Raw genomic sequence first — 24,883 nt, forward strand, 5'->3', positions numbered from 1 at the left:
ATCTGGAGGTCGAGGATTAGGGTAGAAAACTAGTAGTAGATAGTTACGGTTTTTGCTTTTCCTTGCCAGTAGAATTAGTAGTATTATTTCTTTTAAAAAAATTATTGTATTGTTTTTGTATTTCTTATCCTTAATTTTTCCATTACTATGTGTTGTCTCTTCTGCTTCAATTTTATTAATATCTTGTTGTTGTTATCGCTTATGCTTTTATAACTGTTGTGTTTATGATTTTCGTCAGCCAAGGGTCAATAAGAAACAACCTCTTTACCTACGCAAAGAAGGCGTACTGTTTGCGTACCCACTACCCTCTCCAGACCCACTTATGGAATTACAAGGAGTATGTTGTTGTTGTCCTTCTTGTTGTCCTTCTCGGAGGATTGAGATGGATTCAAGATTTAAATTGAATGGGTTCAATTTTCATATTTTTTTAGCATTGAACTTGCTATAATGTTAATATTTGTTTAGGTTTTAGTAGCTTTTTACATATATCTTTATACTTTATGTTGAAAGTTATAATTTAGATAAATCCATAGCTGAAAGGCTACATTCCCCCTAATCGAGGGGAGTGTGAGATGGTTGAAATCTCTTTATTCTTAATTAGAGGCATCGAATGTTACTCCCGCAAATGTTTGAAATGGAGAGCTTCTTGTGGGAAGTGTTTACTCTTTTAGTGGTGGGCCCATGCGGCGTGAATGCGATTAACTATTGCGTTGCTTACGCCGGATTCTTAAAAATAAGAGGGAGTTTTTGCGCGGATTATCCTTCAAATACGCTGGTCTTTAGTTTTTGCCCCTTATATATGTGATTTTTAATTTTTGTCCCTGCTGCTTATTTAATGAAAATCAAGACTTGCTTCGCTCGACATAAGTTCTGTAACATTTTATCTTCTACAATAGAATTTTTGCCTCGCTTGACACAAATTTTGTAGGAATTAAGTTATGCGGCATAAGTTGGTGTAGTATTTTTTAGATTATGTTAAGTGTTGAAGGTTTTATCTTTTTCGATATAATTTGTGGGATGATATGATACATTGAATCTAAATGCAAACTATGCGGAGCGAAATTTAAGTTATGTCTTGCCAAAAATGCTAAAAGAAAAAAAGTTAAAGATCACAAATTTTGAAGGACAAAACTTAAAGATCACCCCGAAATAGGGGGAATTGTGCGAATGACCCAAAAAGAAAAAAAGAGATCCAAAGAGATGGAACATGCTAATAAATGGACATCAGCTAGCTTTAGATCAAATGCATTTTCTTGTTGTGACCCCACGAAGAAAAGATTATGTTACTATGTTGTCTAGCATGATATTCGCAAAATTTGCTGACGCAATAGGGCCTAGCAGCAGGCGAATGAAGAGTTCGAAGGAAAAATTGGGTGGCAGGACCCTAAAGTATTTTTCTAAGTGCAGGCCTTCATTTTCTTTTCCTTTTATTTTGGTCCAGAAATTACTATCACTTGATTAGCAAACTCGAGGGGGCCTTTTTTTATTTTAAAAAATTTTATGGTCCCTTTTTTCTTTTCCTCATACTTCTTATTTCTTTTTCCCTCCAACATCACTGATCATAAGCTTCACATTTTCCCACAACTCCATCTCCAAAAAACTTTGAATGAAGTTTTGGGATCGAAAAAATCTATTTCAAGAGCCAAAATTTTATTATTTCAGCTGAAGAACAGTTGCAGGTTACAAAAGCCCTATTTTTTTTTCCTATTCTGATTTCTTTCAAGTTCAAAATGGTATTTTTAATGTGATGTTCAGAGTTTACAGTCATGGCGAAGCCCAAATTTGTTGATTCTGATTGTTTATTGATTCTTATTTTACATTCATGGCCGAAGCCTTAATTTCTTTTCGTTCTGTTTTTTTGTTAAGTTCCATTATGTTTTGCATGTCTTATTTGTAGAGTTTATAGTCATGGTGACGATTAGAGGGTGTTCCGGATCACTTTGGAGAGTTGACTACAAGCCTTCTTCATCTAGAAAAAGGTTAAGAACAGAGGTCATTGACCTGGATTCCGACGTAGGTGAAGATGAAGCCCCAAAGAAGAAACAATCAAAGAAGTTAAATAAGAAACAATCAAAGAAGTTAAATAATAGAGGAAAGAAACAACTAAAGAAGTTAAATAATAGATCAAAGAAACAAGAAGAGTTAAATAATAGACGAAATGAAGAACCAGATGAGTTCATCAATAGATGAAATGAAAAACCATATGAGGTGATTAATAGACGAAATGAAGAACCAGATGATGTGATTATTAGACGAAACGAAGAACTAGATGAGGTGATTAATAGACGAAATGAAGAAGAGGTAGAAGAGACGTCTCTTGATAAGATTCTCGAAGAGATTGATGAATTTGAATTTGAAGAAGAAGAAGTAGCCAATTGTGGTGTTGGAGAAGAGGATTTGGCGAATGCGAGGTTCCGGAAGATGAGAAGGACAATAGTGATGAAGAAGTAGTTAATTGTGGTGTTGGAGAAGAGGAATTTGGCGAATGCGAAGTTCCGGAAGATGTGGAGGAAAATAGTGATCGCCTATCTGTTCATGAAAATGTCAAGTCCATCGCTGTAGAAAAGCTGGAAAGGCTCGGATTGACCTCATGGATATTGGAAGGAGTTGATTTCCCAGCCGGTGTCATGGTAGGGTCTTCTATGAAGTTGTGATTCAACTTTAAAGTTCAATTACGAAAGCATTGTAGCGGTTCTATTTTTTCCGATTCGGATTTGCACTTGCCTCATTTAAAAAGGAAAGTGTCCCGGGGATGTACGGTTGCCAATCGTACCGGGAAAAAGGAAAAAATATACTTCTACGTAGATGGTGCTCTAAATGGATATTGTTTAGAGTCGCCAACTAATTTTTAGGAAATTAGGAAAATCGATTCGAAAAGGGTTCATTTAAAACGGTTAAATATTTAAAAGAAACCTAATTTAACCAAAGTATGGGTAAGGGTTCTGGTGATTCCCCGGGGAAGGTGTTAGGCACGGTACTAAGGATCCGTAAAATACGGTTTACCTACGGGTTCTAATAGTATGCCTTTGTAGATATGAATTGTTTATAGTGAAAAAACTATTTTGGTTTATATTTCCGCAACAAAAAGTTAGTCATTCATGCGAAATATATCACGTTTCAAGAAACGAAAGTGGTAGAGTTTTGTCCAAAATTGGGCGTTGGGTTTCGGATTAGAACAACTAGGTTAAAACCCGAAGCCGTTAACCTAAGTAGAACACTACGAAGTCCAACCAAGTTTAGAAAAATGTTTTTTAGTAAAAATGTATTTAAGTATAGAAAATAGTTTTTGAAAATAGTTTTTATAGACATACTAATATACTCCATAGGCTAGCCATATTTTTAGAACTTTTATCCAATTCTTGGTTTTAATCTTTACAAAAAGTCTCAAAGTTAACTCATTAGCTTTTTTAATAGTCAAAACAGTTCACCCAAAATGATAATCCAAGTTTACAAAACATCTTTTCCAACTCAAGTTTCAAATCAATCATAGTAGTCCTAAAGTTTGCCTATAAGTTCAAAATCATATCAAAGATATCCAAAATCCTCAAAATCATCCGCAATCCTAAATTTGCCTAAACGGTTTTTTTGTTTTTAAATTTTGAAAATCAATTTTAGCAACTCTTAGGCTTGATAATCTCATTCAGGGTTCCAATGTATATACAAGCATACATATATATAATCAAGTAAATAATATAAAGAGTAGGGAATTGGGCCGATCAAGCCGAATAGAAAAATGATAAATAAATATTTTCGCTCCAAATTATGCTCCAATGCCTTAGTCCTTACATGATAAGGGTTGACTTAATCTAGAAATGTTACTGAGCCTCGAAAGATCCACCAACAAATTGGGGAGGTCACAAAAGATAGGTGTACAAAACATTAGTAATAGACCGAGGTCAATTATTTAATTTACAAAGCCAAAAAAATGAATTACAATACTTTTAAACCAAGCCCATAATTATCATACAAATAAATCAAAGGACAATTTATGCAAAAGGCCCAATAATTGCTATGAATTAGTAACAAACTCACAAGAACTAAGGTTTTTTTTTTTTAATTTTTTATATATATATATATATCAAAAGCTAACAAGAATGAATAAATCACACTAAACCTATCAACACAATGTCAAAATTCTAACTTAAGCTACTATTTTTCTTATTTTTATTAATTTTAATTAACCTAAAATCACTTAACATTGTCAAAAATAGTAATAAATCCATAGGTTACTCACTCAATCATGTAAACAAAGTTAGGCTAGCACATAGTCCTTTTCAACTACACAAGCATCATAAATAACATATAATCATAACTTAAAATGAAATACGGGGTGGAATCTCTTTTTCTTATTTTTTATCGATTTAACTAACCTAAAATCACTTAACATTATCTAAATCAAATTTCTAATTTATTTTCATTTTTTCAAATAGTAATAAATCCATAGGATACTCACTTAATAATGTAAACAAAGTTAGGCTAGCACCTAATCCTTTTCAACTACACAAGCATCATAAACAATATATAATCATAACTTAAAATGAAATAAAGGATGAAATTTTTTCTTATTTTTATCAATTTAACTAACCTAAAATCACTTAACATTGTCTAAATCAAACTTCTAATTTATTTTTATTTTTTCAAATGGTATCAAATTCACATAATATCCACTTAATCATCAAGCAAGACTAAGCTAGCAAAGAATTATTTTTAACTAACAAAACTATCATAATAAATATATAATCATAACTAGAAATGAAATAAAGGATATCACGAGATGTTACCTTTTGATGGGGCAACCTAAAGATCAAAATGAGGATTTGTTCAATCTTCTTCAAACACCAAACACTTCACAAATCTTTAAACCCCTTTTTCTTTTAATTTTTTTTCTCTTTTTCTATATGTATATCTTATATTTCTATCTTTTGTTGCTAAGCTTTGAATATATAAATCAAACTTTAGCTTTTAGGATGCCAAATTTGAACTCTTTTTTTCCCGTTTTTTCCCCTCTTTTTTTCTCTCTTTTTCCCAAAAAATAGAAAAAGAAGATCCCCCCTTTCTTTTTCTCTCAAAAACGTCCCCCCCTCCCCCCTCCCCCCCCCATAAAAAAAAAGTCCCCTTTTCTTAATGTCCATCCCTTCTATTTGTAGGCAAGCCAATTTAGAATTTCATGAACAAAAATAGGCCATGTGACCATAGCTTTCCCCGTCAAAATCCTTATTCAAATTTTCAAAAATCATCCAACTAAGCAATTAGAATTTTATGGAAAAATAGGCCACTTGGTCGTACTTTCCCCCCCAAAAATCCTTATTCAAATTTTCAAAATCATACAACTAAGCATTTAGAATTCTATGGACAAAAATAAGCTACTTGGCCGTACTTCCCCCCCCCCCCCCCCCCAAAATCCTTATTCAAAATTTCAAAATCATTCATCTAAGCATTTAGAATTCTATGGATAAAAATAGGCCACTTGGCCGTACTTTCTCCCCCAAAAAGACCTTATCCAAATAGTACCAACAAAGGTACAAATGGATAAAATCCCCTTCTTATTTTTCATAAAAATGTAGCAAATTTTTTATATAGTTTTAGGTTAATTAGTCTAATACGCCCCTCGTAAAATAATATTTTGATGAAATAAAAATTATAATACGTCGTTTTAAAATACGAGCTTCAAAACGAGCCCAATATTGACATACTTCCGAGCAATATTTAAAAATGTGAAAAAATGCGGTCAAAATGAGCCGTAATTCATACGTCATTTTTAATTAACAATTTTCCCGATTTAGACAGAGCGGGATTTGTATCTTCTTTTCAAATCACGTTTGTGAAAGTAAATAACTCGTAATTTCTTGTAATTTTTAATTTTTATGAAAATAATAATTAAACGTCAATTTTTGCAATTTTCTCGGGATTTTTAAATTTTTATTTTTTTATTTTTTAAGGGCATCTTTACTCCGTCTTGGACTCGGGAAATTTGAAAATTAAAATACGCATTTTATGAGGTGAAAATTAGGTGTCAACAAGCATAAACTTGTAAATATGTTTCGTAAAACTTGTTTCGGCCACTTCTTGGACCTGCCCTTACATTGGGATAAATTTAGTGGAAAGTTTGTTCTTTCGCTTCTTCTACAGCAAATTGTTAACCGAAAGAAAAAGCATGTGATGTGCTTTTTGATTGAGGATATGCCATGTTGTTTTGGGCTAAGGGAGTTTGCATTGGTCACTGGGTTGAATTGTGGTGCCATCCCCAGTGAAAAGGAGGTCATACAAAAGGAGAAAAGTTCAATAAAACACTTAAAACTTCAGGTGTTACCCAGGATTTGCTCATGAAAAGCTTGGAAGACAAATCATTGACCAAATCAGATAAGCTTAAGGAGTCGTTGCTGTGGTTTGTTCACTGCATTTTATTGGCACATGATAAGTCTAAAACAATTGAGAAGAGATGGATAAACTTAGTTGATTCGTTGTCGTGCTTTAACAAATATCCTTAGGGAAAGATATGCTTTAATCTGACACTGGATTACTTGACGAATAAGGTGGACATGTTGAAATTGTTTAAACAAGTAAAAAATGACCCCACTATAAGGCCAAGAATATGTCTTTACGGGTTTCCCTGGACATTGATTGTAAGTTGGAAAGTTATCCATATCAATATCATTTTATTACAGACCACTGGTATTTGGTTGACCCTATTATGTGTTGAATTCCATTACAGGCATGGGCATATGAAACAATCCCCTTTGTTAGACGTAATTGTGCCAAATCAGGGATTGTTCCGCTTCCAACTCCAAGGATGCTGAAATGGCGCACTTCAAGCCAAAAAAATTCTAATCAATTCAAAAAGAAAATAACTGCTGAAGAGGTAACAATTCGAACTTAAGTCTATTAGAATGTCAATATCGGTACATTATAAACTACTTGATGCATTCAAAAAGAAAATAGTTGTTAAAGAGGTAACAATTCGAACTTAAGTCTATTAGAATGTCAATATTGGTACATTATAAACTATTTGATGCATTCAAAAAGAAAATAGTTGCTGAAGAGGTAACAATTCGAACTTAAGTCTATCAGAATGTCAATATTGGTACATTATAAACTACTTGATGCATTAAAAAAGAAAATAGCTGCCGAAGAGGTAGCAATTCGAACTTAAGTCTATCAGAATGTCAATATTGGTACATTATAATCTACTTATTTTATGAACTGATCTTGTTGATTTCTTGAAATTAAGAGGGTGCGTCCTTTTCTTTACCCAACTGTTGGTCAAATGGAGAAGGACTACATAAGAAATCTTGTGTCTTATGACGACGAGGAGGTGGATGAGGAAATAGATGCATTGAGGGAGGAGATTGCGGATGCGACATGGATCAATAGGCTAGGAGAGCCCCGACAACAACATGTAGTGGATGAGGAAATAGATGCATTGGAGGTGGAGATTACGGATGCAACAACATGGATCAATAGGCTAGGAGAGCCCCGACAACAAGGTATAGTGGATCAGGAAATGAGAAATCAATTTCCTAGTAGTGCATTTTGCAAGGAGTGTGGTCGAGGGCTGAATACCATTCTAGATAGACTTGCAGCAATTGAGAAATCAATTGTTGAGTTTAAAAATGCATCAGGCAATTGATTTAGTTGTGGACAACTTGTACTATTAGGACAATTTGTAATACTTATCTTTGTTTGTGGGAAGATTTAATGGATGACTTTAATAGCTATGCCAAATATTAAGTTTTGTTGTTGCATTACTTTCAATTAACTTTTAGAATTTGATCTACATGTTCAAATTAATTAGTTGCGCCAATTATAATTTGATTTGTACTATTAGGACAATTTGAAAAACAAAAAAAAAAAAAAAAAAAACAACATGAGCACCCAATGTAAACATAATCCTACAAATGGATATACATTAAGTGTAGACGTGATAAATCATAAACTTAAACACTTTGAAAATGCATCGACAATCGCGCACCACTAGTCTATGGATTAATTGCTGCTACATATTTTCTGCAAAAAATCTAATGATTACACCTATTCATCCCTTCCCAATGTGGCTTTTCAACCTCTAAACAAGGAAAAGAGGGTTTTACAATTAATGGTTTGATGAGAAATAGAAAAGACATTCATTTTAATCCCTATAAATAAACCTCTCCATCTTCAATCATTGATCATAAAAATTCAGATTTCATAAGCTCTTCAAAAAACTCCTATACTCTTAAAAATGGCCAACTTCCACAACAATACAGACCTTTTCAATGGCCTTCCAAATGGTCATTATGACCCCAACCCCCCCCCCCCCCCCCCCCCAAAAAAAAAAAAAATCTAACGAATACCCTCGGGTTGGTACATTGCTGTGGCAAGTTCCCGTTGCCAACGGGAGCATCCACACTCTTTTTGGGCTTGTTCGTAGGCTTCAAGAGGACGTGTGGTTTGTCCGTCAACTTACTTTCAGAACCAGACAGGCGATGGAGCAGCATCATAGGAGAACAAATAGAATTCTCACTGAACTCCTCGCTGATCGGAGAGAGGTGCTCGAAGACTACAACACCCCCTCCTTCTTCTCCACATTCCCCTAAAGCTTCACCCCCACATTCACCTGAAGTCTCTCCCTACCCCCCGAGCCCCCAGTAGTTGTAGTTTCTTTTTTTTTGTTGTGTTTAGGATGATGCTTTTGTTGTTTTGTTTGACATGCCATGCAAATCACCCTTTGTTAATATTAAGGTTGCAAGTTGGCTTTATCAATATTCACTTATTTCCATTCTATTTTATCTTCTAATAAACATAGACACTAGACCTAATTTTATCTTCTAATAAACATTGTTGAAATTTGAGAAAAATATGCTTTGATAGCTTAATTGTTCCAGCACAGACACTAGACATACCTGAGTCTTCTACTAGATCCTATTGAAAATGGGGAAAATAAGAAATAATTGCTAACTGTCAAACATAGACACTAGAACTAATTTTATTTTCTACTAAGCGTTGTTGAAAAATGAAAAAAATTGCTCTGTTATCCGCCACACATAATTGTCTATTCTACTAGACGTTGAACATTGGGAAAATATGCACTGATAATTTAATTTTTCCATCATAGACACTAGACGTAATTGAGTCTTCTCCTAGACGCTATTGAATTAACTTTAAAATAAACAGTAGACCGAATCTTCTACTAGACGTTATTGAAAATAGGGAAAATAGGAAATAACACCAATATTAATGGGAAAATTATGCACGTTAAAATTGATGAGTTAATTCTTGAATTAACTTTAAAATTACGCATATTCATGAATTAACTTTAAAATTATGCACAATGATGAATTAACTTTAAAATTATGTACATTGATTGATGAATTAACTTTGATATTAATGGGAAAATTATGCACATTGATGAATTAACTTTAAAATTAATGAATTTATTCTTGAAACATATATTGGGGAATTTAAATGAGTACTTGATAAATATATAACGTCATATTTTATTACTATATAGAAGCACCACTTTGAGCACTTTTCGTCGTCCGTTTTCAATCTAATAAAAAAAAAATTATGGGCCCCACCCATATATCTTAAACAACAAATAATATTAAAAAAAATTTGTAGGTCCCATAATTCTATGATATATATATCCATTCCAATTTTTTTTTTAAAAAATTGGGCCCCACCCATATATCTTAAACAATAACTAATATAAAAAAAAATGTGAGCTCCATAATTCTATGATATATATATATATATATATATATATATATATATATATATATATATCCGTTCAAAATTTTTTTAAAAAAATTGTGAGCCTCATATATATTAAACAACAACTAATATTAAAAAAATAGTGCAAATTAATAATGTCCAAAAAAAAGTGCACCCCGTATTAAAAAATCAAACAATATTCATGTAATTTTCAAAGTATCTCATTAAGTCAATAATGATGGATTCATTGCCACGTGCGTATTCGTAGCAAACACTAATACAATAAAGTTTTAAATACGGAGCACAAACTACAATGTTATATTAATCGTATTTTGAACATAATATCCCATATTGACAAAATCAAGCGATATATATATATATAAAAGGTGAGCCCAACCGGCTTTTCTTAATAGTAGAAATATAATAAAGTTTTAAATACGGAGCACAAACTACAATGTTATAGTAATCGTGTTTTGAACATAGTATCCCATATTGACAAAATCAAGCAATATATATATAAAAAAAAGTGAATCCCATATTAAAAAAATAAACCATGCCAAAAAAAAAAGTGCAAAAAAAATTGTGGGCCCCATAACTCTAATATATATATGCATAAAAATAGTGCAAATTAATAATGTCCAAAAAAAAAAGTGCACCCCATATTAAAAAATCAAACAATATTCATGTAATTTTCAAAGTATCTCATTAAGTCAATAATGATGGATTCATTGCCACGTGCGTATTCGTAGCAAACACTAACATAATAAAGTTTTTAAATACGGAGCACAAACTACAATGTTATATTAATCGTGTTTTGAACATAGTATCCCATATTGACAAAATCAAGCGATATATATATATATAAAAAAATTTAGCCCAACCGGCTCTTCTTAATAGTAGAAATATAATAAAGTTTTAAATACGAAGCACAAACTACAATGTTATATTAATCGTGTTTTGAACATAATATCCCATATTGACAACATCAAGCAATATATATATAAAAAAAAATGAATCCCATATTAAAAAAATAAATAATGTAAAAACAAAAAGTGAAAAAAAAATTGTGGGCCCCATAATTCTAATATATATATATATATATATATATATATATATATATATATACGGAGCACAAACTACAATGTTATATTAATCGTGTTTTCAACATAGTATATGTATATATATTATATGCATAAAAATAGTGCAAACTAATAATGTCCAAAAAAAAAAAGTGCACCCCATAAAGGGTGGACCTCATACTAAACAACATCAAGTAGTATTAAAAAAAAAAAAAAAAAAAAGAAAGTGAAACCCACCATCTCTCCAAACTCACTGTAAAAAAAAAAAAAAAGTAGACCCCATATAAACAAAATCAAGCAATATCAAAAATATAAAGTGAACCCCATATTATATTAGCCTGAAATCTAATCTAGATATTAAACTGTTGTATTTACTATTCCGCTATGTCATTTATTTGTTATGTTCACTAAAATAAATATACTTAAAATATTTATATTTTAAAATAAGATAAAACTTAATTACTTTTTTATTTTTATTCTTACTCTAATAAATGTGAAAAGAGATTAATGTCGTAAAAAAATATATAAAATGGAGATCAAATAATGAATAAAATAAATTAGTTAAATTATAATTCTAATCAAACGTTTTCTTAAAAAACCATCCAAAAGACAACATGACAAGTAAAATGAGCTAAACCGAGAATATTTACCAAAAATTAAAAAATAGTATTTCTTCGTTTAAATAGAAAATCAATTTCTACTTTGTTTCGTTTTAAACATGTAAAATTAATTTAATAATTGGAATTAGAATTATCCAAATCAAAATTTGATAAAAAATAATAAGTATTTTACACCTTTAAATTAATCGAATTAAAATTGAAAGTATCAACTGATGCTTAAATATTGCTATTGTTTTATCTTAAAGAGAAAAAAATAATTTCCTTTTAAACAAGTTTTCGCTTTTTTAAAAAAATATTAATAAATTTGCTGATTTTGTATTCGTAGCAAATATTAATATAATAAAATTTTAGATACGGAGCACTAAGTACAATGTTATATTAATCATGTTTTGAACATAATATATATATTCACTATTCAAAGACAAACTACATACATATAGATGCACTATACTCTAAAGTGTTGGGCCCGTGCGCAGCACGGGCATAGGTCGTCTAGTATTAATATAAACGCCAATATCAATGAAAATAAATATGATGTTCACGTATAGTTATGTAGCAATTTCTAGTTGTTACATATGATCATCACAACCAAAGACTTTCACTAGCATATTATTGACATTAATCAATTAGTGTCATTGTTTAGATCATTATAATGTTGTTTCACTAATTCCACGATGACAACATATTGTTTAGTCTAAAATATAAGTTTTAAATTCAAAATTTAGTTCAATTATTATTTAATAAATGTTTTTTCGTTGGAAAAACATGCGTTGAACTGGATATTCTACTAATATGATGTTGGTCAATTATAAACGTTGAAATAACATGTGTTACATTGGATAATCTACTAATATGTTGACGGTGAATTATAAACGTTGAAAAAAACATGTGTTACATTGGATATTCTACTAAAATGCTGTAGGTGAATTATAAACTAAACGTACAGAACTAGTATATAACTACAAACGGTAACTTTTTTCAAACCCAACGTTTAAATAACGGTAAATTTTCCAAATCTTCCATTATAAATACCCTCATTCGCAGGCTTTCTACAAGAGAGTAAAAAGCCCACATTCTATTATAACTCAAGGGAAGATTATCAGAAGCGTGGATTCATTACTCACTAAAATGTCACAGAAGTCATCGTCTAGTTCGTATGGCACATAAAAGGGGATATACATATGTGGTGATGTAGCACCCATTAAGACTTCAAAGACACCACAAAATCCTGGAAAGGAGTTTCATTGTTGTGCGAAGGGAAAAGTTAGTATTTAATGTGCTTATGTTTGTTTTAACTTGATACACTGCAATTTTTTTTAATTTGTGCAGAAAGAAAATGGTGGCTATGGTTATTTTAAATGGGTCGATAATGATACCCCATTAATGGTTGGGGTTGACAAATTTAATTTAATGTACAGGCTGACCAAAGCTGAAGAATCATTGGTAGAAGTCAGAAGCCTCTTCCTGGAGGCGGAAGCATCGAGGGACTGGTTTAAAGATCAAATGAAGGATGCTCAAACTGAGAGGGATCAAATAAAGAAGGAATTGAATGCAACTGAACTTGTGAGAGATCAGGCAAAAAAAGAACTGAAGGCAGCTGAAGCTGGGAAAGAAAAGTCGAAGAGGATGCTGTGTCATTTGTAATTACCAAATGGGTCATTTGTGGTTCCTTTTGATTGCGTTTCCTTTTATAATCAATTGTCAGCTTGTTTTATGTCTAGACAGAATGCATTCGTTAAAAGCTTGGTGGAAATAATGACAATGTTTACCATAGACCAACAACAGTTATAAATAGACCAATAACAATTATAAATACACTGTAGCCATATAAAAACAAAAGGGCAATAGAAATACAATCCCTGCATCCATAAACTACAAAAGGGCAATAGACCAATAGACCAACAACAAAAATACATTTTACTGCTGCCATAGCAAACAAAAGAGCAATAAACCAATATTCACTGCTCAACTTGTGATGAATTCTGCTCAACTTGTGACGAATTATGGTCAACTTGTGACACATTCAGATTACAAGTGGTTCTCTTGTGTCCAGGTTATTTGTATGGGGAGCATTTATTTCTTCTCTTGGATGGTGTGGTATAACTACGTTCTCCCTTCAAGACACCCTTCTTATGCTTATTACTCTTTCGACCCAGTTTAGGAACGTATTTTGGTGGGGGAACTTGTGCGCCTTGCATATATGACAGAATCATCCACTTACTATCATGAGGAATTTGGACAATATCACCTTCATATACTTTGTAGTATGTATCTGCGGAGTAATATGCAGAAGAGTGGTTATAAACAGAGTCTCCAAATGTATCTGGATACCTCTTACTCAGAGCTGCTATGGCATGTGGGCACGGGAGCTTCTCCACATCGATAACTCTATAAGAACATGACATAATCAACAGGTTGACAGTTGCATGGTCGCCGTGTCCGCACGCGGTGTACTCGTTTTCGTTTACCCCAATGACAACTACCTTTTTACTCGCTTCCATTCTCTTTTATCCTTGTTTCAGAACGAGGCATGGCACATTTTAGGAGATTTTTCGCAAAGGTACGCCTTTCATTGAATTTGGTAGCAAACCTCGTATTAATGGCATTGAAAAGGTCAGTTATGGGGAACTCTCTCTCTACTAGAAACATTGAGTTGAATGATTCAGCAATGTTTGACGTCAGCACTTCAAATCTATTCCCCCGAAAAAATGCCCTGCTCCATTTATCGAACCCAACTTCATCCCTAAGGCAATCAGCTACATTCGTTGCAACGCGCTGTATTTCACTAAAGTGATCATAGAAAACCTCCGAGGTATATGCTTTTGCTGCTCTGTAAAAGAATTTCTCGAAGGATCCGTTATGGAACCTCCCACTCATTCTCTCACAAAGATGCCTTGTGCAAACACCGTGGTGAGCATTGGTGTAAACATCTCGTATAGCCTTCTTAATACTGAGGTGCCTATCAGATATTATGCAAAAATCTAAGCTGTTAGGCACAATGTCAAGCAACTGTTGGAAAAAGTAATTCCAAGAGGCATCACACTTGTAGTCAACCACACAACAGGCCACTGGGAAAACATGGTTCTCCACATCTTGTGCTACAACAGTCAACAAAACACCTCCATACTTTCTCTTTAAGTGTGTGCCATCAACTGCTATGACCTTTCTCATGTGCTTAAATCCCCTGATCCATGCTTCAAAAGCTAAGAAGTAATATAAGAATCTCCCCTCCTCATCGAGGTTTAAGTCTGTCTTGCTTTCGGGGTTTGTTCTATGTACGATCCAACTATAAGGAATCAATTTCGAATACCCATCGTCCGCTGACCCCCTTACGAATTCCTTAGCAATTATACCTGCCTGATAGGCCTTCCAATAGCTAATTTCACAACCAAATCTTTCAGAAACTTCCTTCTGTATTTGTTTGGGAGTGATCCCTGTGCCTTCTTCAAATTTACCCATAATGTGTCTTGGCATAATTACACATGATGCCTTTGAATAGTTAGTAGAAACGTGTTGTATGCCGCATGTGTGCTCGTTACAGTACACAGTTATAATAAACCAAGAACTTCTTATGTATTTATTGGCACAGTCTCTACTTGCAAGAATCATCAATACATTTAGCCACATATTTTTCTGATTTGTTCTTCCAAACATAGAAATTGAAGCGTGCCTTCAAAGCAGCCGTCCCAAGTTTTTCCACTAGCGTACGCTTGTCCTTGAAAGTGTCGCCACTCTTAAAATCTGTTCCATTAACATAGCTATGGTTGCTAGAAGCAAGATTCTCCAAATCATCTCCATGATTCTCCAAATCATCTCCATGAACATTATCAGGACAGTCATTGTCCATTGGAGGTTTCCAAGGATCTTCATCGATGTCATTGCCAATTGGAGGTTCGTAAGGGTCTTCATCGATGATAGGTGAGGCTGCCCCTGATGAATTTGCTGTAGCTGATGAATTTGGACTTTCAACAATCCTCTCCTTCAAACTTACATATAACCTATGCCTGGAACCATCTTTATCAACGTTCATAAGATATAGACGGACTTGATGGTCATTTGTGATGTAGGTAGGAGGCAGTCCCTTTTTAGGAGCATCAATTACGTAGCTAATGGACACTTATGTCGACACGGGGTCTATATTACTAGACAGAAGCACGCTTCTCAACAAATCATCATAGGTGTAATGATTATCTAATTCAACAGGTTGGATGTTTTTTGAAGAATTCCATTTCCTGGCGATTTTAAAACAAACCCAGTTACCAACGAAATCACCAGCTTGTAACGACCTGTTTGGTCGTTATTGCTTTTTTTTGGCGTTTTTGACCATTTCCTGAGCTTTGTTAGCTCACATTTGACTCGAGAGAACCATTGACATGCTTCCCTAGGTCTTTGGATATGATTTGGGCCATTTTGTGAAAATTTGGGCTTAAAGCGAAAAAGAGTTGACTCAAAGTTGACTTTTAGGTAAATGGACCTTTTTCGGGAATTCTTCAATTCCGAGAGTTTCGGATGGTCTTTTAGAACTTGTGTGTATATTCAGTTCGGTTCCCAATGCACTTGGGTGCATTTTGGGACTTGGGTTGGAAAGTTAGTTTTGAGGTATTGGGGGTTGACTTGGCAATGACGCCTCCAATGGGAATTCTGAGGCCACAGGTCGACCATAGCGTGTTTTTATATGTGCCTGCATATATGGCATGTGAGCAGATAGCCTCGGGTGATAGTCGGGATTTCAGGATTGGGATTGTGATTATTTGGGGAATTCTGGTTCTGGTGCCCGCTATAGCGGCACCAGTACAACATCAGCGGCACCGCTATAGCGGTGGATTTTTTGCCACAACGGCCTAGTGTATTGTGGACTGACCGCCGTAGCGGTATGAGAGATCATCGAGGTTGGACCACCGCAGCGGTCCGGTTGTCGCAGAAGCGGTATCGGGCAGTTAATTCCATTAACTGAGTATTAAAAGCCATAAGTCCCTCATTCTTTATTATTTCGACTGTAGAGTTTTTGAGAGATTTTCAAGGTGATTCTTGGGGGAAACTCTTGGTGGTAAGTTCTTCTATCTTCTTTGCTATTTCACTTTCCATAATCACCTTAGGATTCCTTTATCATGATAGTTCATTAAGAGTTTGATGATTTAAAAGAGGGTTCAATGAGTTCTTCTTTCTAGGCTTCTAAATCTTGATTTATTGACTGGGTTAGCTTCATTAAGCATGTAATTGATGATTAGAACCTATTATTGCATGATTCCTTCCTAATTAGTGGCTAAATTATAGATTTGGAGTTCGGGTTTATACCCAAATTTGGGAGTTTTGCATAGAATCCAAATTTGAGTAAATTGTTGGTTCTTCTAGCTTGATATTGATGGGAATTGATCACCTAAAACTTTAATTTCATGTTGAGATCTTTAGATTCCTAATTTTACCTTTGTTGTTCATAAACCCTATTCCATAGGTTGGGGATTTGGGTCTTGAATAGAAGTAGGATTTGAATGATGTTCTTCTTGATTCTAATTTCAAGATTCGGATATGTTAGACTTTCATTATCTCGAGGCTCAAAGGAAAGGGAAGACTAAGGAGTGATTGTTGGAGTCTTTGCTGTTCAGCTTTCTAAGTAGGTTACGGTTTACCTTATGGTGAGACTTCGATTAGCGAAGCATATGTTTAGATGATATTGTCGGAGAATGCATGTAAGCCTTCGGGTATGAAGTTGGGCTGGATATTGTCTTAGATTGGGCCTTGTTGTATGCTTTGGGGGCTAGCCACCCTGTTGTGTTGTTGACTTATCTGATCAATTACTTGTTGGCATTGTTGACATATTGATACCGTGGTAATTATGAATAGTGATACATAATGGCTACGATATCTCGATACTTTACTTGATTGATATTGAGATGAGAATAGTGATTACATTATGGTTTATTGTGTAGCCTTATCATTGATATTACTTGCGTCCCTTGAGAGGTGTTGCTGAGAGTTGTGATCCATTGTGGCTTATTGTGTAGCCTTATCATTGATATTACTTGTGTAACCTGAGAGGTATTGCTGAGAGTTGTGATCCACTATGGCTTATTGTGTAGCCTTATCATTGATATTACTTATGTACCCTGGGAGGTACTGCTGAGAGTGGTGATCTATTGTGGCTTATTGTGTAGCCTTATCATTGATATTACTTGTGTGCCTGAGAGGTACTGTTGAGAATTGTGATTCCATTGTGGCTTACTGTGTAGCCTTATTATTGATACTACTTGGGTGCCATGCGTGGTACTGTTTCGCATAAAATTGGTTGTTGATGTCACATTTCATCATATTCATACGCATTTCCATGATACACTGACATATGCATGGTTCTGGTACTGATGATGATATGTGAGAGAGTGTAGCCTCTAAGATTTCTGCCGGAGTGCGTAAAAGATAGATGAGTGTTCGTTGCCCGAGGTTTCTTGCCTGGAACGATGGAGTGTCCGATGGCCGAGGTCTTTATCGGGATCGTGAGAGTATGCTCGTGATCTGAGATCATATTCTGAAGCGAGTGGTACATGGACTTCGCGGGTCCCCCATGGGTCATGATCGCCGAGACGTGGAGTCATTCCGTCCGGGACATGTTGTACAAAGCTACATATGCATTGCATTCATCCTACATATATTATTGCATTGCATTGTATCTTGGGTTCTGTTGATTGTTGTGATACTACTGTGATGTATTGATTCAGATTGCTATACTGAGACTTGGCACAGTTGGGTTTAGATGCTACAACATAGGTGATGACTTGTACCATGAATATGGCTTATTGTTGACTTGTAATTGTTGGTTTATATGTTTATCTTGCTTTGTTGTCTTTATATACGTTAGCTAGTCTTAGTCGGCCTGTGATACCTACCAATACTTGTTGTTTGTACTGACCTGCAATTGCTGCATTCTTTTATGAATGCAGAGTATCAGGTGGGATCGACTTCTACTCCTCGTGGCTGACTGTTCGAGGATTTGTTGATTCGAGTCTTTCAGGGTGAGCATGAGGACGTTCGCTGCCCGAAGACTCCTCTATCTACTATGTCTTTATTTCCGTTCTAAGACATATGTTTTGAGGCTTTTGATGATTCTTCTATTATTCAGACTTGTAGTATTTAGTTATATGCTCTTATATGGCCAGACCAGATACTGGGGTGTATTTCCTTACTTCCGCATTTTCTTATATCATTATCAAAAGGCTTACGTTGTTCTATCTCTTCCGCTTATTTAATTATTAATTTCATATTTTTATGATAGTTGGGATAAGGGTTCGCTTACCGATGTGGGAAAGGTAGGTGCGCGCGCGACTTAGTGAAATTGGGTCGTGACACAACTGCTATCTTTTTACCCTCCATAATAAATTTAAATTGGTCTATACTATATGCAAATTACCAGAAATTATAAATTTTGAAGAACACGAATTAAAGCTTACCAGATCACGAATTAAAGCTTATCAGACCAAACTATAACCAAAATGAGTAATTCCCAAGCCTTAAAACCCAGAAATAACCACCCAAATCGGAATTTATTTTCAAAAGCTTCAACGGCTTTAACAATGGCAGCCTCAACAATGGCAGCTGAGAAAGAAGGAATAGGAGGAGAAAAGGAGAAGGAAAGCTCTGCTATACTAGGGTTAAGATCGAAAGAGAGGAGAAGAGCTGATTTGGGAGCTTCATTTGAAAAAAAAAGCAGGAGAATGGAAGAGACGAATAGGTGTATTTTTTATTTATAATTTTTTTTTATTTAGATCCTTGGACAAAAGTGTATTTTTAAAAACTTGGGGGCTTATTTTGACTCCCCTATAGCTTGTATCCACTTAACTAGCACTAATCATAAAAGGGGTCCTACTACCTAATAATTAAAACTTGGGGTCTAGAACCCAAATAAATAACTTGTTTGGGCCCTGTGACCACACTCCTCCGAGTTAGAAACTTGGATGGTTATTCAACTTTGGTTAATTAGCCACTATAGTCACTCAATTTTTGTTGGTCTTTCAAAAGTCACTCAACTTTGAATTAGAAGCTTGGATGGTCACTCAACTTTAGTTTGTCTTTCAAAAGTCACTTCATTTTAAGTTAGAAGCTTGGATAGTCACTGAACTTTGTTTTATCTTCCAAAAGTCACTCAACTTTGTCTAGTTAGCTTCAATTGTCATTTTAGCCCTAAATATAATTTAGGTACCTGTTTAATGACGTGGTAGCTATAAATTTTTTAGAAAAAAATATTTAAAAAATTAAAATTAATATGTAATTTAGGATCCAATTGATCATAATTAGCGCATATAATACTAAGTGTTAGATTATTATTCATCATTAACATATAAAACTATAAAAAATTTAGATTGAAAAAGCAACTTAAACAGGATATTCAAAAAACTATACTAGTTAAGTAAATTAATTAATTAGAGCATATAATACTAAATCCTAGAATAGTATACATCAGTAATACATAAAAACAATGAACGTATAAATGAAAATTTATATGAGATGTCTCAAATAATATTGTAAGGCATAAATAATGAATTTATTTTAAGAATATAAAATTATTCTATTGAATTAAATAACTGAGTAACTATGGCGGTCAATTACCCAAAATTAAGTGATCATACAAGCTTCTAATTCAAAGTTGAGTGACTTTTGGAAGACTGATGTGCCGCGGATTTGTGGTACATTCGACACCTTTTTACAATGAATTTTGGTTGTTTTCAAGTAAGTTTGGTTCTTGTTAATATGTTTTGTCGTGTTTTAGGAAAACAGTGGCCCAAAAGCAAAAAGCAAAGAACAAAAGGAAAATTGGCCAGAAATGAAGAATCGACTGTCCGTCGATCAGCCGACGAACCGTCCTTTCAAGCGTCGATAAGCTCGATTTTCCAGTGATGACAAAGTTGAAGACGACAAAGGACGGAGGCATCGACGAAGCGTCGAACTGATCGACGGTTCGTCGTTTGTATCGTCGAACAGGATCTATCAACAAAAGGAGAAAAAGACGGAATACTCGACGGAGCGTCGAACTGGTCGACGGCACCGTCGAATGTTACACAGTGCTGAAGGTACAAAGGACGGAACACTCGATGGATCGTCGAACGATCGACGATCCGTCAATCTTGCTATCGGGGGCACTTTTGTCAGTTTTCTGCTGTGCGTTTTGGGAGCCTATTTAAAGAACATTTTAGGTTTTTTGTTTGTATCTAGATTTTATTATACTCACTTAAAAAGTCCCATTGATGGGTGAGCATTGAATACTCCCCTTTTGGAGCTTAGTGAAGACATAAGATTCCATTTTCCACCATCTTTATTACATTTGTAAGCTTTATGTCTCATTTATTGCTTACTACTTTTGAGACCATAATGTGTGAGTAGTTCCTTTAATCAAAGTTGTGGACCCAAATGATGGGTGCTATGTAATGGGTATCTAACATTGTATATATATATATATATATATATATATATATATATATATATATATAATGGGTTGTGATGTGTTTTATTATTTCTCGTATTCATTGTTCTATAAGTGGTTGCAAACACTTGTTCATGCACAAATCCTAGTTTATTTGGAAAGATGAACTAGGGTGTGATTTGAAATAACATAACAAGGACTCGAGGCGCTAACCCTCGTTTAATGAACTCGGTTAGGAATAAGATGAGTTCTACTTGGCATATTTAATCAACCTTATTTATAACTTTTCTGCATTTGGGAAAATCATGAAAAGAAATACTTTCTAACTATTGAAAAATATTAGAAAGTGTGTTAGAGATTAAGTGCATACATAACCGCGACCCATTAGAAATATATCATATTGACACCCATATAATAACGTCTAATCATTGTGGGGACACAACTTTGGTTCTCAAAATCCAAACAAATTCCAAACAGTTCAAAATAGCAAATACAAACCAAATCTCCTTTTTAAAATACTCGGAATAGGATTAAAGCCTTTAAAGACTAGTATCGCATACAATTAGTACCCTTTTCTCTCCATATTCCCTGTGGGATTCGACCCCAACTTTGTTTGGGTTACTATATTTGACAACGTCCGCTTTACGCCATTAATAGGTGTAATTTGAGTGTATAAAATTTTGGCGCCGCTGCCGGGGAATACGGTTTAGAAATTACTGATTGTTGTATACTCTTCTTTAAAACTTTTTCTATTCCATCACACCTTGTTTGCTGTTGTGGTGAACCAGGTGAACATGGCAGGAAGACCGAATCGGAATCAAGGAAACCAAGGTGGACTCCAAGTGAACCCACCTGCACCAGAAGAGGATGAGGATGAAAATATATTTGCGGAATTCATCAATGAACCTGATTATGCTTCTGCTGTGGTTCCTCCTAGAACTGGAAATGCTACCTTCAAAATTGATAGTTCTATCTATCAGCTGCTGAAACTTGAAGGTTATTTTCGAAATTCTTCGGAGGATTGTCCACTTCGACATTTGAAGAACTTCTTGCATGTATGTGCTCAACAATCCCGAGGTGCTGTTTCTGTCGATGCACTTCGGTTACGGGTCTTTAAATATTCCTTGGCTGGCCAAGCCAGGGAATGGTATGAAAAGCTCCCCAGCAATTCTATTCATACCTGAAACGAGTTAGCCAATACATTTTTGAAGAAATGGTTCCCTCCAAGCAACAAGGCTAAGCTTCGGGAAAAGATCTTTGAGTTCAAACAACTTTCGGGGGAACAATTATATTCAGCATGGGAGCGTTTCAAGTCATTATCTAAGTCAATCTCCAACCCACGAATTTCCAGATGCTATTCTCACGGAGAAATTCTACAAGGGCTTAGATACGATGAATTAGATTGCTGTCAATACTGCGGAAGGAGGATGCTTTATGGACAAGTCATTTATCGTTATCACCTGTTTGCTTGATAAGATCTCCACCCACAATCAAGCTTGGCACTCGAGTGATAGTGAAGTCTTGTCATATGGTAGTCCCTCTGCTGCCGCGGTGGCCAAAGAAAATCATGAGCGAGATCATGCTTTTGCTCAATTGCAAACCACCGTGGATTTATTGTCAAAGAGGCTTACGGAGAAAGAAGCTAAAAGTGTGAATGTTGTCGAAGAGATGCCACCTCATACTCCCGAAATGTACCAAGTCTCGGAGAAAGCTTATCTAGAGGGGCAGCCACAACGTGAGGATACAAATTATATCGATCACTCTCAAGGGGGTTATCAAAAGAAATGGTGACCCCAACCACAAAGCAATCAATATGGCCGAAATGAATATGGTTGTTCGGACATGAGGGATTACAACAACAACAATTATGGTAATCGGAATCCCAATGCCTATGTTCCACCAAAGGGCCACACGTCTAACTCTCAGAATTGGTGAGAAGGTCAATCCAATGATCAAGGGACTTATCGAATGGAATCTATGCTTGAAAAGATACTGGACAACCAGCATAAGAGTGACAAGAAGATGGAGAATTTTACCGAAGTGGTAGGCTCTCACACCGCTTCAATTCATAAACTGGAGTCACAAATGCGAGATCTTTCTCATGAGAAACATCCACCGCAAAGAGGGGGCCTTCCTAGTGACACAGTTCCGAACCCAAGGGGTAGTGGAGGCGATCACACTGCCTCATGCAAAGCTATTTTCACTAGAAGAGGAAAGATCCTTGACGCGGTAAATCAGAAAGTGGTTGAACCTATCATTGTCGAGCCAATTATTGATGAGGTTGATGAAGAAGAGGGTGAAGAAGAAATAGAGGCACCAATTGAAGTGCCTATTATTGTTGAGAAAGAGAAGGAAGTGCACACTAGTGTTCAAAAGGGTGACGAGGAGCCAAGTGTTGAAAAAACTACCGGTGAGAGCTTTCAAAAGAGCAAGGTCACGGGGGCAATTAAACCCTTGACTCAAACATATAAGTCTCCTCCCTCGTTCCCACAAAGATTGATGAAAAGAACGGAGGGTGCCAAGTGCCAACGATTCTACGACCAATTGAAAGGGTTGTCAATGAATATCCCATTCCTAGACGCATTCCAAGAAATGCCGGGATTTGCTAAATACTTGAAAGATTTGTTGACAAAGAAAATGCCAATCAAGCATGATACGGTGGGAGTCACCCACCGTGTGAGTGCTATTATTTCGTCATCAAAGGTTGAAAAGAAGGGAGATCCCGGGGCTTTCACTATCCCTTGCACCATCGGTCATCATGATTTTGATCGTGCTTTATGTGACAATGGAGCTAGTATTAATTTGATGCCACTGGCCATATATAAGCAAGATGGTTTGGGAACACCTAGACCAACGAGCATGCGTCTCCAAATGGCCGATAGAACCATCAAAAGACCGGTAGGGGTTGTTGATGACATCCTTGTGAAAGTGGGGGAATTCTTATTACCGGCAGATTTTGTCATCCTTGATTGTGCGATTGACAAAGAAGTCCCAATTATCTTGGGAAGGACATTTCTTGCCACCGGGAGAGACCTAATGGACTCGGAAAAGAATGAAATAAAATTCCGGGTCAATGATGAAGAGGTAACCTTCCAAGCTAGCAAGGGGTTAAAATTGCCTAGTGCTTATGAGAGCATTTCGGTCATTGATTCATTCGATGTGATAGATGAAGCGGTGGAGCATAAGTTAGAAGAGGAGCACTTTGACGTGTCTCTTTCGGCTATTTTGGTGAACTTCGAGGTATATTGAAACAATTAATTCTCTCATTGGACGGGGTTCATACTCTTATGAGCCGAAGAAATTATCTCTTGATCTTGATAAAAGAACCACTCCTCCGGCTAAGCCTTCGATTATTGAGCCTCCAAAACTTGAGCTCAAGCTACTTCTCTCTCATTTGAAGTATGCTTTTCTTGGCCCAGATAATACTTTACCGGTTATTCTCTCATCTTTGTTAAGTGAGGAACAAACTCAAAAGGTGCTTGAAGTGTTGCGGGCTTATCGAAGATCTATTGGGTGGACTATTGCGGATATTAGGGGAATTCCCTCCAGTATTTGTGAACATAGAATCGAGCTTGAGGAGGATAGTTCATCGAGTGTAGAGCATCAAAGGAGGCTAAACCCTCCTATGCAAGAAGTGGTCAGAAAGAGATAATCAAATGGTTGGATGCGGGTGTTGTATACCCAATTGAAAATAGTCCATGGGTTAGTCCGGTGCAATGTGTCCCAAAGAAGGGGGGCATCCCTGTTGTCCCTAACTCCAAGAATGAGTTGATTCCTACAAGGACAGTCACCGGATGGAGAGTGTGTATGGACTACCGAAATCTAAACACCGCAACTTGTAAAGACCACTTCCCTATGCCTTTTATTGATCAAATGCTTGATCGGCTAGCTGGAAGAGCTTATTATTGCTTTTTGGATGGGTACTCGGGGTACAACCAAATCAACATTGCATTAGAAGACCAGGAGAAGACCACTTTCACTTGTCCTTATGGCACTTTTGCTTTCAGCCGCATGCCTTTCGGCTTGTACAATGCCCCGGCTACTTTCCAACGGTGTATGATGTCTATTTTCTCAGATATGGTGGAAGA

The 24,883-nt window shown here is 35.4% G+C and overlaps 1 protein-coding gene and 1 non-coding gene across 2 annotated transcripts; both read right to left on the reverse strand.

Moving 5' to 3' along the window:
• Positions 1-13,154: 13,154 nt before the first annotated feature.
• Positions 13,155-14,848, reverse strand: LOC132628524 (uncharacterized). The gene is made up of 3 exons (XM_060344304.1): positions 13,881-14,848; positions 13,611-13,777; positions 13,155-13,312 (listed from the first exon to the last, which is right to left on the reverse strand). Exons 1-3 carry the CDS (start codon positions 14,846-14,848, stop codon positions 13,155-13,157), a joined length of 1,293 nt encoding a protein of 430 aa, XP_060200287.1.
• Positions 14,849-22,034: 7,186 nt separating this feature from the next.
• On the reverse strand, positions 22,035-22,141 carry LOC132629586 (small nucleolar RNA R71). The gene has a single exon (XR_009578354.1). It is a non-coding gene; the product is annotated as a small nucleolar RNA R71 (small nucleolar RNA).
• Between the last annotated feature and the right edge of the window lie 2,742 nt (positions 22,142-24,883).

This window comes from Lycium barbarum, chromosome 2, assembly GCF_019175385.1.
Source record: "Lycium barbarum isolate Lr01 chromosome 2, ASM1917538v2, whole genome shotgun sequence".
Taxonomy (NCBI): domain Eukaryota; kingdom Viridiplantae; phylum Streptophyta; class Magnoliopsida; order Solanales; family Solanaceae; genus Lycium; species Lycium barbarum.